This window comes from Taudactylus pleione, unplaced genomic scaffold (genome assembly GCF_031769625.1).
Source record: "Taudactylus pleione unplaced genomic scaffold, aTauple2 ptg000543l, whole genome shotgun sequence".
NCBI classification, from domain to species: domain Eukaryota; kingdom Metazoa; phylum Chordata; class Amphibia; order Anura; family Myobatrachidae; genus Taudactylus; species Taudactylus pleione.
The window spans coordinates 497,557-514,936 of record NW_028284945.1 but is presented as its reverse complement, the minus strand read 5'-3'; the positions used below and the strand labels follow the sequence as shown (position 1 = coordinate 514,936).

The 17,380-nt window shown below is 37.7% G+C and overlaps 1 protein-coding gene across 2 annotated transcripts in view; it reads left to right on the top strand.

Moving 5' to 3' along the window:
* Positions 1–597: 597 nt before the first annotated feature.
* Positions 598–17,380, top strand: part of PRRX1 (paired related homeobox 1) — a 53,238-nt gene continuing 36,455 nt past the window's right edge. Inside the window, exons 1-3 of one of the 2 annotated variants that reach the window (XM_088451275.1) lie at positions 598–700; positions 9,189–9,364; positions 15,034–15,215. In XM_088451275.1, the coding sequence (XP_088307401.1) occupies positions 685–700; positions 9,189–9,364; positions 15,034–15,215 (374 nt within the window). In that variant the 5' untranslated portion in view covers positions 598–684. The remainder of the gene's footprint in view (positions 701–9,188; positions 9,365–15,033; positions 15,216–17,380) is intronic. The other variant, XM_088451276.1, reaches the window with a different exon arrangement.

Here is a 17,380-nt window from a genome sequence, read left to right as displayed (position 1 = left end):
CCCACATTAACAGGTTAAGCCTGTAGTTTTATTATTTTTAAATATAAAAAGTATCAATTCACATTTGTTCTCTGTGACACTTTGCTCTATATCTTTCAAACAATGACTGTGCTTTTCATCCATTTTTCACCAGTCATGTGTTTTTTTAATATCCATCTATAGGACTCGTTTCTATAGACATTTAAATTTTAACCATTTTCCTTATAGAGAAATAACTGGCAGTAGGCATGATGTCTATTGCACGCTTATTGGCTGTTTGAAACCAGTAGACGTATACATTAATATTAAGCTGGTTATGATTGGATAGGGCGATCTGTTGTTTAATATGGCATGGGTGATTTGTAAATACAATTCTATCATTTTTTTTCAGTCTCAATAATACATTAAAAACCTCCTCTGCTGATAAGCGAACATTAGCCACCCATTCATCTAATGGAAAAAGAATATATGCAGGCTTTTGATCCACCTGAAATTAACAAATAAATGATAATTAGCTCAAGTGAGGGGTATTATAGAGTTGGTCCGTATTGAACACAGGAAAGAGATTTTAACCCAATTTTCTGATTCTTCCTGTTATAGGAGGATGCAGTATGACCCCACAGCCCTTTTTCAGAAAGAACTTAAGTCCTTATTTGTCCTGGGTTGTGCAAATGGCTGGATTACCGAGGAGGAACGAGATTTCCAATGGATAGAATATCTGGTAAGGCCAGTATACTTTTGCTAAACTTCACACTTCCCAGCCCCACATGGAAGCTCCATTAGATTTGCCAGGAATTCCATAAAGGGAAATTATGCTCCTGTTTCTAAACAGTATCAATTTATTAATAATTATTTTCTTTCTAATTATGATACACTTTTCCACTTATTAACCTCAGTGAAGGACACTATGGCTTCCTTGTTTGAGGCTAATATTTATAAACACGAATCAGAGAGGTGGCCAATTTATCCAGAAAGATATTGCAAAAACTTTACGATTACATCATATTAAGCATCTCTACAAAGCATTGGATTATTACCCTTATTTTGTCCTGAAAATATAGATTTCTAAAACTTGCACACAACCTTTATAGTAGTCTATAATTGTTATATATAAAACTTTATTAAAACTTTTTTCACCATACAAGCAGTCAGTGTGAAGCACAGACAGTGAAGCCAGCCATAGAGAGCTCGGTCCTGTGGTTGGAAAAATAAGAGTCCCGTCAGGTGGAACTACAGTGCTCTTGTGCATGATACCTAGAATTGTGCTATTTTAAATATATTCACCATACCCAAAACATTAGGGGGCCTATTTATCGTCAGGGGCCAGGTGGACACCTGATAATTAAGTATCCAACTCACTGCAAGTTGCAGTTGTGGATACCTAACTACCAGAGCAATTCAGTGTTGCGTTAAAGTGGGGACAGCAGCTTCAAAAAGTAGCTGTCCCAGCAATGTCTAACACAATTACAGAAGTTACTTACCCCTGCCGATCCAGCCGACTGTATGTGCACGGCCCAGGACACACAATGCGGTGGCGGTGGAGGTATCCACATGGATTCATATTTGTAACCCAAGACCTCTTTCCCATAGCAAGGAGTGGGGCTCTGGGAACCAATGCCATTTTTGGAGTTTGCTGAACACTATATGGCTTCATTGAGTCCCTAATAATAAAAGGGCCCATTGCTAAAAATATGCTCATACTAGCATTTCCACATGTGTCACAGACCCAGAACAGTTAGGGGCAGGATATATTAGTAAAACCTCCAAACCTGCGTACCCATGGCACAGCAGTCCCAATATCATTCTATGGGGCTGCAATGTGCCAGTCTGCAACTACACTTTCTGGAGCCTCTGCCTGCTAGGTAACGCCATCTGTAGAAACTTATGGGCTTCTTTTCAGGCCGCTTTTCAATATAGAATCAAAAGGTTATAAAATTAGAAGTCCTCTTATTGCAAGGGTCAGCTCTTATTGTAAGAGCATTTCTGGGGCGTAAGTATTCATGCATACCAGTGTTATTAAACACTTGTATACATGCATTAGGGGACGGGATGTATGGCTTAGTATATGCAATTCTTGATACATCTCGCCCTTAGAGTGAAAGTTGTCCATCTTCACAACATTTAGGCACAGTCAGGAATACATAGTTGCTTATGATATCTATGTTCAGTATGTAAGTATGTAAAGTAGGTGTTTATTTTTACTCCTATTGGGTGCTACAACAAGTGGAAGGATCAAAGAAACAGAAGAAAAGAAATTACACCCTACATTGAAGACTGGAAACATACTGTACAATAATTAAATGTAGGAAATAAAAGGCAGTTAAAAGTGCTGAGTGATTTAATAATTGAGCAGACGTTATGTAAATTTGTGCTTAGTTCTCAGGGGAAATACTCTATAGCTGCTCAGGATTCTTTCTATGTGATTAAAAGGACATAATTCAAGGACTGTAATAGCAGGCAAGAGGAAAAAAACATTTGTGAATGGGAGATGGGTTGTTGAAAGTAAAAGATATAGGCGGGATCAGATAAACTGGCAGATTTAAAAGTCATGTATATGCAGACTCAGAACAGAGAAGATTAAAGTGTTGAACAGGGTGCAGTTTTAAGTAAATATAATCTAAGTAACTGAGCATAGAATATAGGGAAAGATGAGCATTGATAAACAGGACTGTCAGTAAGTAGAACCCAAACTCTATCTCCTTTCTCCCTCTTGCCAGGACTCATAAGTAATATCAGTCTAGGTTGATAGCATTGCCTGGACTTCCAGCTCTGGACTAATCAGTGTACAGAGCAGGGAATCAACTGACCTCTGTCAGCCTATTGTTGTAACTTAACCAGCACAATTAATACTACGGTTACTACCATCTAGAAGTAGTGTCCTCAGAGGCAGCACAGGTCAGTAAGTTGTACAGTACAGTAGATGTTTTCTTCTTTTCATCAGATATTACTCCATCTTCTATAGTAGGCTAAAATGCATCATATTTTGCTAGAGTCACTAGATATGTCTCATTAGTTTCTTCTACTCATCAAAAATTGCTCTTCTTTGTGCATTATTAGCCAGAATATGGTTCTGAGCACTGCAACAGTCTATATTTGTATATTAGCTATCATAAAGGAATATGTCCTATACACTAGTCACCAGCATTGTCTCTAATTTACATAGAAGGCTGAGATGTTCTTACTCTTTTATGTACCACAACATGCTCTGCACTGTATTATAGAGTGGCATACCTCCCAATTGTTCTAACTTAGGTTGGACAGTCCTGATTTGACTGTCCAACTGATGGTAGGTAGTAGTCATTGCAGGCACCTGCCATTGGTGACGCTCAGCAATGCAGGGTTTATTTTAAGGGTGAAAAGAAATGTTGAAGCATTAGAAACACTCCCAGCATGACCCCCTTTGTGTGCACCACATTAAAGGAATAATATTTGTAAGTATGCAGTATCCACTAATAATGTCTACACTTTGCACACTGTGCTTTTATTTGTATTGAAAAAGGATATGTCATATGCCAGTGGTTCCCAAACTGTGTGCCATGGCACCCTGTGGTGCCTCAGGACACTTACAGGGGTGCCTCAGTTTGGTGATCCAGCACTAAATCTAATTATTTATGGCCAATGTAATGTAAATATGTGGACAAATAGAAGCGCAAACATGTCTGCCACCACATCATTGAACCTAAGGATGACAGATAAGCACAATTTAGTTAATTTATTTTTTCTGAATTTCTCATTAACAAACTTTTGGCCTAGGGGTGCCTTGAAAACAATGTTGATACTCTATGGTGCAATGATTCAAAAAAGTTTGGAAACTAGTGTCATATGCATTAAACATTGCACAGGAGTTTGTTTTTACTTCCTGACTACCCAAAATGTGCACAGATCTAGCACACTGGATGCACAGCACAAAAACACTTGGTTGTACCAGTGCACCTAGATGATTGTCCCATTGCACTTCAAGGCACATGCTTCCTCTCCACCCTTTGGGAGGCTTAAGAAGCGAAATTGTACATAAGTGTAAAAGTCACATCAAGGTCCACCCTTCTACAACTGTAGTATCTCCAATTTTCTTAAATCCAATTTTCTATTCTAAAATACAATTTGGTTAATCCTCATTCATGGCAAAAGTGCATTCTTACAAAAAATAAACTCATTTTAAATTTTATATGAAAAATAAAACATAGGATATGATACATGAAAATAATATATATAATCACTTATCTCCTGGGTACACGGCAAGACTTGAAGGATGAAATCACATAACGTTCACCATTACACTCTTGTAAGTGTGAGTTCACAACATTTTAACTGCAAGGGGTGTCCAGAGTTCAGCAGACAGGAACCAACCAATGCGTTTCAGTGAGGAAGAACTTCATCAATGACATGGTTCACTTCTAAGCTTTCATGCTCATATAAGGCTTCTTATAATGGGACTAATCAGATAAAATTACATCATGACTATAATAAAGACTGTATACTGTGATATACAGCATACAAATGATGGAGAAGGTTCACCCACCTGATGATTGTTTTAAAGCTACAATTTATCTACTAATTATTCTGTAAAATGAAACTGAATAATATACACTGCATATTAGGTGATATAGCTTGCTCGTAAAATGTAAATAAACAAAAGTCCATTATAAATAATCAAATCAGCATAATACTTTATAACTGGACCACCAAAAATGTCACCTTTAGCAGCCTTTCAGCTTTAATCTAATTATTCATATCCATATGATTTATGTAAATATAGTGACTGATGATGTCTACTTGTACTGCAGTATCTTAGCAATAATATTAGTGGAGTTTTACTAAAATGTACTCTTCAGCTTCACACTTCAACATGGTACTGACTCACCACCAATTTTGATAAGCCTCTTTATATGCATTAGTGATTTCATGATGTAGCTTACCCTATAATAAATATTTTATGGCATTCCTATTGGATCACCAATAACTTATTTGAAATACCTAAACCTATAAATATTTGTAAACAATTTAAATATATCTATATAGGTAAAAAGAGAGTAAGCTTCAAAAACATGGTTTTGAATGAATCCATGGTCACTGCCATTTTGGTTTGCTCTTATTTTTTTTTATCAACATATGTGGCTAGATTAATTGAACAATGTTATAGGGATTTTAAATTATTCAAATTCCAAAACATTTATATAAAATATTAATTAATAACTAATATTGTTAGACACCATTCTAATTTTTTTTTACCTTTAAATGTTTTTTTAAGAAAACGCCGAATAAGTAATGGAGTCTTTGTGAAATCTTGATGTTTACACAATGATAAAATAATGGAGTCTTTATCAAACCTTAAGGTTTACATATGAATATGTTTAACAGAGCAGTTATACTAATCAACAATATAATATTTCAACAAGGCAAATTGTACAAAATATATGGAAAAATATGAAATTTGAAGCACAAGGAATTTGATCCAATATTATAATGCTGAAGTTTGCATAATCATACATATAACGTTTTTACTCCAGAATATCAACATCACAAATTGTTAACAAGAGAATATGATTCAAAGTGTCAACAACTAGAAAATTATATTAATATAAATATGTGTTTATTACATCTAACAAACTTTATTTCTTCTCTAAAAAAGAAACTATGTCTATTCCTTCACTCAGTCATCTTAGGATCGATGTGTCTAATGCGTATATCCAATCAGGGCTATCTCTTCCATTGGGCTTGTTGGGCAGTTTCCCAAGGGCCTGAAGCTTGTAGGGGCCCGCCAACCCACCCGCTGAAGCTGCGGCCAGTTAGTAAATTTGTGATATTTTTATAAGCCAGCTGCCAGTGCACTGTATTCTGATCTAACCTCCCCCACCCCCCCTCGGTGATGAGTACTCACCTCAGTCCCAGTCTCACTTCATCCGCCAGCTTCAGACCAGTCAGACAGAGTCTCCCTGCATGTGCAGGAGGTCTGATGGGCATGCAGGAGGGTTTAATTTTATTGACCATTTACATTTTTTTCCCGTGAATGGGTGGGTAGGGGCCACAATGCTTTGCCCAGGGCCCACACTGCCGTTAAGACAACCCAGTATCCAATAGGATTCTTTCTTAGCTAAAGCAAGATCCCTATAATTGACAAAAAGTGATACAGGATGTGTTCAATAATTGTGAATTTCAATGAGCGTGGTTCTATACTGTGCATATTTGTGAATTTATTTTTTATGTTTAAAAAGGATATTAGATCATGTGCAAAAGTAGTTAACTGGATCCACAATTAATATTCTGGTCCCAGAATTAAGTAGTATTTAATGTAGTGCAGCTTCATCCAAAAAGCCTGTAACCATGGGCAACAGAGTTCAATTCATGCAGGAAGAAAAGGAGAGCACACATGTAAGTATATTGTAAACACACTTTACTATAGGAAATTGCTCATATACATCTTAGAAAACAATCTGCAGCATAGTAAGAGCTCAGCCTCAGAGAATCGCCGGCGTCTCCACGACATACAGCATCCAGCATGGGGCTGACAGTATCGCACTGCCACACAAATGTCCAGCAGGATGACCAAGCGCCAGGACCATCGTCTGACGTCACCGCATCTGCCATAAGATATCTATGTATTTTGTTTTGTCTCTACAATTCTTTCCAAATCTGAATATGGCAAATTGTTCTTCCGAGTAGGAAGATAACAGCCAGCGGAAGGGATGAAACAGTTGGCATCAGTTTCTTTAAAGAAAGTGTTAATTGTTATTTTGTTTTAAGAATCAACCTTTGCAACAATATCCAGATAATCAATATGTTTATTATGATATTTATGTATAAGCTTTAAATTGTAATTATTATAATTTAATTTTAATAATATGTTTTAAAAATTAGAATCTTCACTTTGCCATAACAAAATATGTTCAACAATATATGTTCTTTACAGTTTTATTATATTATGAATCAAACTTTGTATATAAATATTTTCCTTTTCCCACTGTCCAGTGAAAATGTTTGCATATGTAGGAGCAAAATTTGTGCTCATTGCTGTGCCATGTCATCTAAATGATAAAATCAAGTGCTCATAAAATTAAGGTCAGCACATTGGTGTACGTGTATAATGTGCAAATATACAATACCATAGACTTGGATGTCATCAACATCCCTTTGTGAGGTGCTATATCAGAGATAATGTGATTCTTACTAAACACGATCATCTATTTCATGCAGGAAAATCCTTGATTTATTTTTCATGATGGAACTATTATTATTATTATTGTTATTATTATTGTCATCAGAATTATTATTGCAATCCTTAATTTATTCAATGACTACATATTATGAAGCACTTTATAGAATAACTCTGAGATCACTTTCTCCATGTGTCTAACTAGCAAATCATTTACACGGAGGCTGATGTTGAGTTGGATGCACATGACCCCACCCCATTCCCCAATCACTACGTGTCATATCCTGAAGAAATTAAAATAAACAACTTCTATTTATAATAGGGTAAAAATCTATTGTACTAATTATTCCTTTTTCCCTATTTCATTTTAAATTCCACCAACAGAATTGGCATTTTTAATTGTATTTAATAAGGAATGTAAAGTTTAGCAATAAATAAGAAGATCGCTCTATCAAAATCTTTGATATATTTATAGACGCTCAATGTTATTCGTAACTTTGTCTGGGGCAAATGGAAACTCAGATTTAAGCATATTCCTCTTTTTAGATGAAAAACACAGTGTGGCCAACAATTACCTATGATTTGGACTGGTCCAGGGGCCTGTGGAGCAAACAGTGGGTAGAATTGGAATATTTCTCTACAAATTTTTGCCTGAACAATGTACTGTGGTACTCTAAAATAAGCTCTGACCACACTACAGTTGACCCCAGTGTACTGCAATGGAAAAAACTGCTCCTTAAGCTGGGAATTTCCTTGGTGGTATCTCCACTTACGCCTATTTATAATAATCCTCTATTTCCTCCTTAGACTTCAAGCCGCATGGCATCTTTGTGGGGGGGGCAGGTATTACCAGACTGAGAAATTTGGTTACTAATGGAATATTTAAGTCCTTCTCCAAACTATGTCAGTCTGCTAGTAACCCTGAATGAGATTACTGGTTTTACTTTCAGGTTCGCCTCTTTGCTTCCTCTCAGGGGGAAAAACTCAATAGGTAGAGATCTTACACCATGAGCTCTCACCCTTCAGACTCCATCCATGTAATTTCAAGTATTTATCAAATCCTTCTATCTGGCCACTTTCTTTAGAACCCGAAATTTTGCAGCGCATGGGACAGTGACCTTACACATTGTGATATACATATCAATTGGGAGAAGGCCTTTAAAATGATCTCTAGATACTCTTCTAGCCTAGCAGTTCTTGAAACTCAATATAAGCTTTTGACAAGATGGTACAGGTGTCCAGTTATTCCCTTCTGTATCCCCTCTGTGTAGGAGATGTGGCAAAGATAGAGGTACTCTGATACACATATGATGGGACTGTCCCCTAATTTCCCCATTCTGGTCTAAATTAGAGCACTATCGTCAGAAATTCTGGGTTTCCAGGCTCCAACAGGACCGGATTTTTGATTACTTTTGCACACAGATATACCTATATCCCAGTATAAAAAATATCTCCTTAAACATATAAATAATGCAGCAAGAGCAGGTGTCCCAGTTCGCTGGTGTTCAATGGTGGCCCCCTTCAATATGGGATTGGTGTCAAAGACTGTACTTTTATATGAATATAGAGGATGTTTTCACACTGCCCTAGAGAACCACTTGTTGCAACTTGGTTTAGTTGGATGCAGTTTAAGTCTTCTCGCTCATATTAGGTCCTAGTCCCTAGTATAGACATATCTAATTATGTTCAAGTCTCCCCTGACCGTTGTAATTTTTTCAGTCTCTTAGTTCACCTTTGCTCCTTTTTGTTTACCCCAACTCCACACTTTCCCTTCACTTCCTTCCTTTGTCTTGTCCCCACCCCTTTAGAAATAGTTTGATGAGTATGTACAGTATCTATTTTTTGAAGTTTTATATATATATATATATGTTGCTAGAAGGAGCTATATGCTGTGTTTTCATGGTGTACTTGACTGGATCAAAAAACAAAGACTTGTTGACCTTTTTTTGCTACCAATGTGATAATGATCTATAATTGTCCCTATATGCTGTTTTTAGTAGATGTAACCGTATAGAAGAAATCCTAGCATAATCTTATCTTTGATTTTGTGCATACTCAGGTGAACAGTTAAATGCAGAACAGAAGAAAAAGAGGAAACAAAGAAGGAACAGGACTACATTTAACAGCAGCCAGCTCCAAGCCCTAGAGAGAGTGTTTGAGAGGACACATTACCCAGATGCATTTGTACGAGAGGATCTTGCTCGGAGAGTTAATCTCACTGAGGCTCGAGTACAGGTAATCCCTATAAAATTTGATTGTGTGGTTGTGAGAGAGAAGATTACAAAAATCAACATGTTTGACTGTCTGTACCCCAGGGTTTACAATCATACAAATGTCTTTATTAAAGTTCAGTTGCATTTGTGCCATCATTTTGTCATGAGCACCAGCTTTTGCCACAGTCATTCTAAAATGTAAACCGAATGAGGATGATGATGAGTTGAATGTACACCTGTTTGCGGAGCATATCTTACATGTTTGTGCACTGCGCATGCTCCAGAACTGATCACAAGTACAGAGGATGCAGAGTCGTGCACATTCCAGTCACATCAATGTTTACAACTGGAGAGGTGTAACTGGGTTGTAATGGGGCATTCTCTCATGTTCAGTGAAGGCATGTCGATGCCTGTTTCCAGACATGACTTTTGCACCTAATATAATGCAAATGGGCACTGGTGACGATGACTGTTGGAAAACCCAGCGTACACATAGAGGGTAGGTGCAATGCAAGATGTATACAGGTGAATTTTGTTCCATGCAGGTAGTAGGAGTATCAAACACCTACTTACTTCCAATCCTGTATTATGCCTAATATGTAATACAAATCTTTTAGTCTCCCCAGCCTTTTCAATGTCCCATTGACACACTTCACCTGCCTTATATATACAGTATATATACATATATAATAAACAAATATGGGGACGCATAATAGTGAATGTATCATTTAGATTCACTGTCACTGTTAAAAATACACATACATTGAATAAAAACATTCTAAAACATATCACCAAGCCACTGAACAAATGGCGCTTTCCGGAACCTTGTCACACGGACTTTAGGTTTGCAGCGTTCGGCCTCTCTCCACCTAATACAGTAATTTCCAGGTCCACTTTCATGGCGTTTTGTCGTATAACGTTGTCAGGAGCATGATGAGGACATTACTGGTGTGGACTTTTATCCTATCAACTATAATAGCTAATCTAGTTGCACCATTCTTTCACTACTAATCTGCATCACAATATTAATCATCACTATAAAACATCTTTAAAATAAAAAATGCTTTTTCAAACAATAATATATTTATGTATCTAAACATACGGTCACCGTTTTTCTGAAGTACTTATTGGTGCTTCCATTTTTACTTAGGTTATCACACCTCAATGAAACAAATATAAATACAGTTTAGACAACATATATATTTAGTGCTATGAAGGGTGCCATTTTTTAAAGAGGATTTCTTACTATAATCTTCTGAACCATTACAATAGATAAAAAAAGCCATTGTGTGCATGTGCAGTTGCTGGCCATATATGTGCATTTAAGTTTAGCTCTACACTGCCACAGGTAAAAAACCAAGGATAGCCAAGAAAAACCTGGCACTAATCATCAATCAGTGCAGTCACCTGATTACACGCTGTTTTCTGATATAGGGTGTTCAGGCCCATCAATAGGGTATGATTGATATCACGAGGTGTTTTGGATATTATTTTTAAACCTTACTTATTATAAGAAGAAATGGAATAATTCTCACCAATACCAACTTTAAAATAAATGACAATGTTTTACTCTAAAAGCAAATGAATTCTACATGCACCACTGTATTACGGACAAAGCAGACTTATAACATAAAAAAACATTAGTTCAGCAGCAGTAACAAAATGATTGTTTGCAATGCCGAGCACAGACTCCCAAGGTGACAGCCAGCCCTGTTTATACTTACAGCCCAGCACCCCGCTAGGCTCTCTCAACCTACGATCTCTCCTGCTCAACCCTGACCCCTTTTTGATCAATCTTTTATACTTTTTTCCTCTCTGCTACTAACATATTATAAAATGGCGAATATTAATTAATTAATTCAATATTCATGCGCACTAAACATTTGACTGATTATATATTTTAATCATAACAAAACCTATAATCTCCTTTCTATGTTCTCAAAATACTGGTGACTGCATATAGGCCAAGGCTATCCCGATTAGCTCCCTCCTTGTTTAGCCAGATCTGAGACCTACTGTCTCCTAGTCTGTTCATATTCAACTAACCCATTATGCTGTCTTGCTAGAGAAGAAATAGTTTTCCACAGTTCTGATTTATACCTATTCCTGTAATAACACTTATACCTTTAGATTATACAATAATAACTGTTGCTTTGTTGCTTCAGACAAACACCTGTCTACTTTAGAGAGAGGGTAAACCTCATCTCTAGGCCTGAGGCCATTCGACACATGTTGGTCCTCTGCAACTTACAACTGATATATATATTCTGAATCATTTCTATGTACTCTTAATGACAATGAAAATAATGAAAGACATAAGCATGCATATATTCGTGAATTGCTGAAGGAATATGTATGGTCACATATTCCGGCTTCATCAAGGGTTTACTCAACCTCATAGATACAAAACATATATATATATATATATATATATATATATATATACAGTCAGGTGCATAAATATTGGGACATTGACAGAATTTTCATATTTTGGCCTCTATTCACCACCACAATGGCTTTGAAATGAAACAAACAAGATGTGCTTTAACTGCTGACTTTCAGATTTCATTTGAGGGTAATTACATCCAAATCAGGTGAACGGTGTAGGAATTACAACGGTTTCTATATGTGCCTCCCACTTTTTAAGGGGCCAGAAGTAATGGGACTATCAACTCAAAAGCTATTTCATGGACAGGTGTGGGCTATTCCCTCATTATTTCATTATCAATTAAGCAGGTAAAAGGTCTGGAGTTGATTCTAGGCGTGACATTTGCATTTGGAATCAGTTGCTGTCGACTCTCAATATGAGATCCATAGAGCTGTCATTATCAGTGAAGCAAGCCATCATTAGGTTGAAAAATCAAAACAAACATCAGAGAAATAGCAAAAACAGTAGGTGTGGCCAAATCAACTGTTTGGAACATTCTCAAAAAGAAAGAATGCATCGGAGAGCTCAGCAACACCAAAAGACCCGGAAGACCAAGGAAAACAACTGTGGTGGATTACAGAAGAATTATTTCCCTGGTGAAGAAAAACCCCTTCACAACAGTTGGCCAAATCAAGAACACTCTCCAGGAGGTAGGTGTATATGTGTCAAAGTCTACAATCAAGAGAAGACTTCACAAGAGTGAATATAGAGGGTTCACCACAAGATGTAAACCATTGGTGAGCCACAAAAACAGGAAGAGCAGATTAGAGTTTGCCAAACAATATCTAAAAAAGCCATTACAGTTCTGGAAAAACATCCTATGGACAGATGAGACAAAGATCAACTTGTATTAGAGTGATGGGAAGAGAAGAGTATGGAGAAGGAAAGGAACTGCTCATGATCCAAAACATACCACCTCATCAGTGAAGCATGGTGGTGGAAGTGTCATGGCGTGGGCATGTATGGCTGCCAATGGAACTGGTTCCCTTGTATTTATGGACAATGTGACTGCTGACAAAAGCAGCAGAATGAATTCTGAAGTGTTTCGGGCAATATTATATGCTCATATTCAGTCAAATGCTTCAGAACTCATTGGACGGCGCTTCACAGTGCAGATGGACAATGACCCGAAGCATACTGCAAAAGCAACCACAGAGTTTTTTAAGGCTAAAAAGTGGAATGTTATGCAATGGCCAAGTCAATCCCCTGACCTGAATCCGATTGAGCATGCATTTCACTTGTTGAAGACAAAACTGAAGGGAAAATGCCCCAAGAACAAGCAGGAACTGAAGACATTTGCAGTAGAGGCCTGGCAGAGCATCACCAGGGATGAAACCCAGCGTCTGGTGATGTCTATGCGTTCCAGACTTCAGGCTGTACTTGCCTGCAAAGGATTTGCAACAAAGTATTAAAAAGTGAAAGTTAGATTTAGGATTGTTTAGTTTGTCCCATTACTTTTGGCCCCTTAAAAAGTGGGAGGCACATATAGAAACCGTTGTAATTCCTACACCGTTCACCTGATTTGGATGTAATTACCCTCAAATTAAATCTGAAAGTCTGCAGGTAAATTACATCTTGTTTGTTTCATTTCAAAGCCATTGTGGTGGTGAATAGAGGCCAAAATATGAAAATTCTGTCAATGTCCCAATATTTATGCACCTGACTGTATAGAGAGAAAGAGAGCGAACATTGGACTTGAAAACCAGTGATAACCAGGGAGAACTCTTACAAATGAGCAAGATCCCCTGCTTAGTAAACACCAGCCAACTTCAGTCTGTAGCCTCTTAAAGTCCCACTACCCTCGTAATTTATTAAAAATCCTCCTTAGCTTTAATACCTCTAGCAATAATTTATATCCGTCCAGTCTATAGATCCAGAGGCCCTTGTTATGCAATAAATATTTTTCTTTCATATCATATAGTTGGTTATTACTTGTAGCACATCTAAATCCTTTTGGGTACTTGGACACTGGCGCAAAATGTTAATTCGAGTTTCAACCATTGTCTGTTCCTCACTTTTCTGCTATCCTTTTCCTGTTGTCTGACCCCAGTTTTTAGAATTCATTTTTGTTAAATACCCATTGTTTGTTCAAACAAAGATATACCAAAGTCAACACTACCTAAAATGTATGATTTTATGTCCAAAATACAGTGATCTGGTAAATTGGTCCCTGTAAATGAAACAATAGAACCTTAATTCCAGCTGCTTTCTCCAAAATATAAACAATAATCAAAAAACATGGTTGAATACTATGCTTATTATCTGTACTGATTAGAGTAAATATTTTCCAACAAACTTCCAAGCATGTTTTATACTTCAACAAAGAAATATATCCTGTAACAGGCTAACAGAGGAGGCTGTGAGCAGAAGATAGAATGATTATGAATATTGCGCATATCACGCCTGATTCTGATTGCATGCAAGTCGAAAAGTGGATGAATACAAAAGTTATTATCAAACTATGCATGTGAGGCACCATATATACGCACAGTGATTGTTCTCTGCATCAGTGAAATGGGCGTTACTGGGTGTCAGCTGGGCGGCTAAATTGTGAACAATGGAAGTGTCATGGGCATGTAGCTGGAATACTGTGCTATTCTGAGGTGTGCATATGGCGAAGGGACATTGATTTCAGATGGATCTCCAGCATCCAGTATGGGATAGGTGGAAGTGTCAATACTAATGATGACAGTTGTAACTGCAGATGGAAAAACAGTGAGCAGTGTGGCTATACATACAGTATGTAGCCTTGCATATAACTGCACAAACATATGGTCCTAAATCTGACTGCCACATCTGAATGAGCTTGCGGCTCCATGTGTGCGACTCCGAATCAGGCCCTTTGTCAGGACACAATATAAATGATCTCATACACTGATAAGACTTGATGATCATATCAAAAAGGTACAAATGTATAGCGAAATTCTGGACACTGCACTGAAAGCAGTCACCCTTTCCCAGTACATGGCATGGTACTAGGTCAGCCATAATAATACGCAATGTAATAAGCCCCACCTTGCTGCTGTCTTGGGAAATTAGGTGCATGTAGGTGCATGCAGTATCAGATTGGCATATGAAGGACCCACCAGGGGAATACAATGGTAGGGTCCACAAAACATTGTGTGTGCGTGGTGGAGGAGAGTGACGGTCAGTAGTTTCAGTGTTTTATAAATAAAACATAATAATAATTGTAATAATATATGTAATAATAATAAATATTTCTATAGTATATATTGCAATATATGTTTGTGATTCATTTTCAGGTTTGGTTCCAGAACAGAAGAGCTAAGTTTCGCAGGAACGAAAGAGCAATGTTAGCAAACAAGAATGCTTCACTTCTCAAATCATATACTGGAGATGTGACTGCAGTGGAACAACCTATAGTACCCCGCCCAGCTCCAAGACCCAATGAGTATCTTTCTTGGGGTACTACATCTCCATATAGGTAAGTGTTAATAGTACTCTACTGATTATTCATTTTGTTGTTGCAGTGTTAAATATTGCTGCAAACACTTAAGGCCCCCATACACGGTGCGATATAGCCGCCTATCCGACGGATTGGTACGATATCGCTGCTATATCGTACCGTGTGTGGGCATGATATCGGACAGTGCGCGCTCCCGTGGGGTCGTACATCGCACCTTCAGATCTTACTGCATGTTCACTTGATCTGGGGATGAAATTTACGATCCCATGCAGTGCTATGCATGCCAGCATATCGGGTGGTCAACCACCCGATTGCTCTGTGTTTGGGGATTGCCCGATATGTCGGCCGCTGGATCGCAAGTCGCATAGCGATGTGCATATCACATCATGTATGGAGGCCTTTAAGGTATCACGTTATTAACCAGGAGACTTAAACAAAATCTATGGGCGAAATTCAATTGTCTTATCGGGGCCACAGTTCCCGTTTAAAGCGTTGGGAGCTATTCAGTTGTTTTTGGGTGTCCATCACTTATTGCAGATGTCGCACCCAAACTGCAGGGGATTAGCCCACTGAAGCAGCTTCTTCCGTTTAAAGTGACAGGTAAGACCCCCAAAAGCAGGGCACGCTGCAGTTAAGATACCCATCAGGAGGCTGTGAGCAGAAATCTGTGATTAGTGAAAACAGTTGAAGAGCTTTCGGTCACTTTAGATGGGACCTATGTGCAGCTCAAACAATTGAATTCCCCCCTACATGTAAACTGATCATACTATATTTTTGCTGTCACAGTCGTTGCGGTCCCAAGCAAACGCTTTCTGAGAGACTCACTGCAGGATTTTTTCTCATTTTAAAACAAACCTTTTAGCAGCATGTAACTTTATCAGATTGACCCCAATTTCATTATTATCACAAGCAGGGGAAATATAGTGCTTATGAAGAGAGTAGCATGGATGCCCCAGGAGGCTAGCATTGCATCCCTATTCCACTACACAAAGTTTGTTATGGGGCCGATGCTGCACAGTTGCACCCCTGATTAATATAATAATGCAATTAAAAGCTATAAAATAGAACAATGTGTCTGATGCTAATGTGCATAATATTATCCATTGTACCTAAGTAAACTACCGTACTTATGCAGACATTGCCAGAGCTGTATTTACATTGTGTGCCATACTTTTGCTATAACTGTGTGTTTGCAGTTTCAATATTAGTGATGTCACAAAACAGTGTTTTTATTGCGGTAAAGCAGCAATAGGTGTGTGTAAATGGTGACAGTGCAAAAGGAGACAACATTTTCTTTTATTAGTATTGCAAAGTTAAAGGAAGTTTTAGAGCACGGGTTCTCAAACTCGGTCCTCAGGACTCCAAACAGTGCATGTTTTCCAGGTCTCCTCACAGAATCGCAAGTGAAATAATTAGCTCCACTTGTGGATCTTTTAAAATGTGTCAGTGAGTAATGAGTACACCTGTGCACCTGCTGCGTGACCTGGAAAACGTGGCCTGTGTGGGGTCCTGAGGACTGAGTTTGAGAACCAAAGTTTTAGAGGACTTTATCTGGCCATTTTGGTTATATTCAGACTAAACATTGTATGCACTCTCATTCATGGTTTAAACTAGAATAACTGTGCTACAGCTTGTAAAGACTGCGTAGTGGGAAACTCTTTGGATGTTGTACCTGCTTTCAGAGACAAAATGCTGAACCGGCTATGGTTTGGAGCTACACTAGAACAGTTTTATTCTGAATACTGGTATCAACTGATTGGAAGACTAACATTAAACACATTTTCTTAAGTGCTTTAGAAAGACTTGTTTGAGAAACCTTGTCAGTGTTATTGTCATTGACCTACTGTATGTTTGAAAGTTAAAGGGAAAACAAAACTTAGTTATAAGTACAGTTTATAATTATATATTCTTTTATGTCTTTTTTTAGAAACACTTGAGCCTTAACTTTATGCATATTTGCATTTATTAATATGGAGACACTAACATGGAAACAATGTTTTTATCTTTGCTCCATATTCTCAAAGCTAAGGGACTGATAGAAAGTTACACACAAGACCATTTTGCAGATGGATTTTACGGTTTTTAGCACTACACATGCTCCGCAACTAAGCATACACAACAATGGGCTATATGTATATCACTTGTAGCTCTACTTACTGCTGAATTGGTGTAACAAGAAGTGA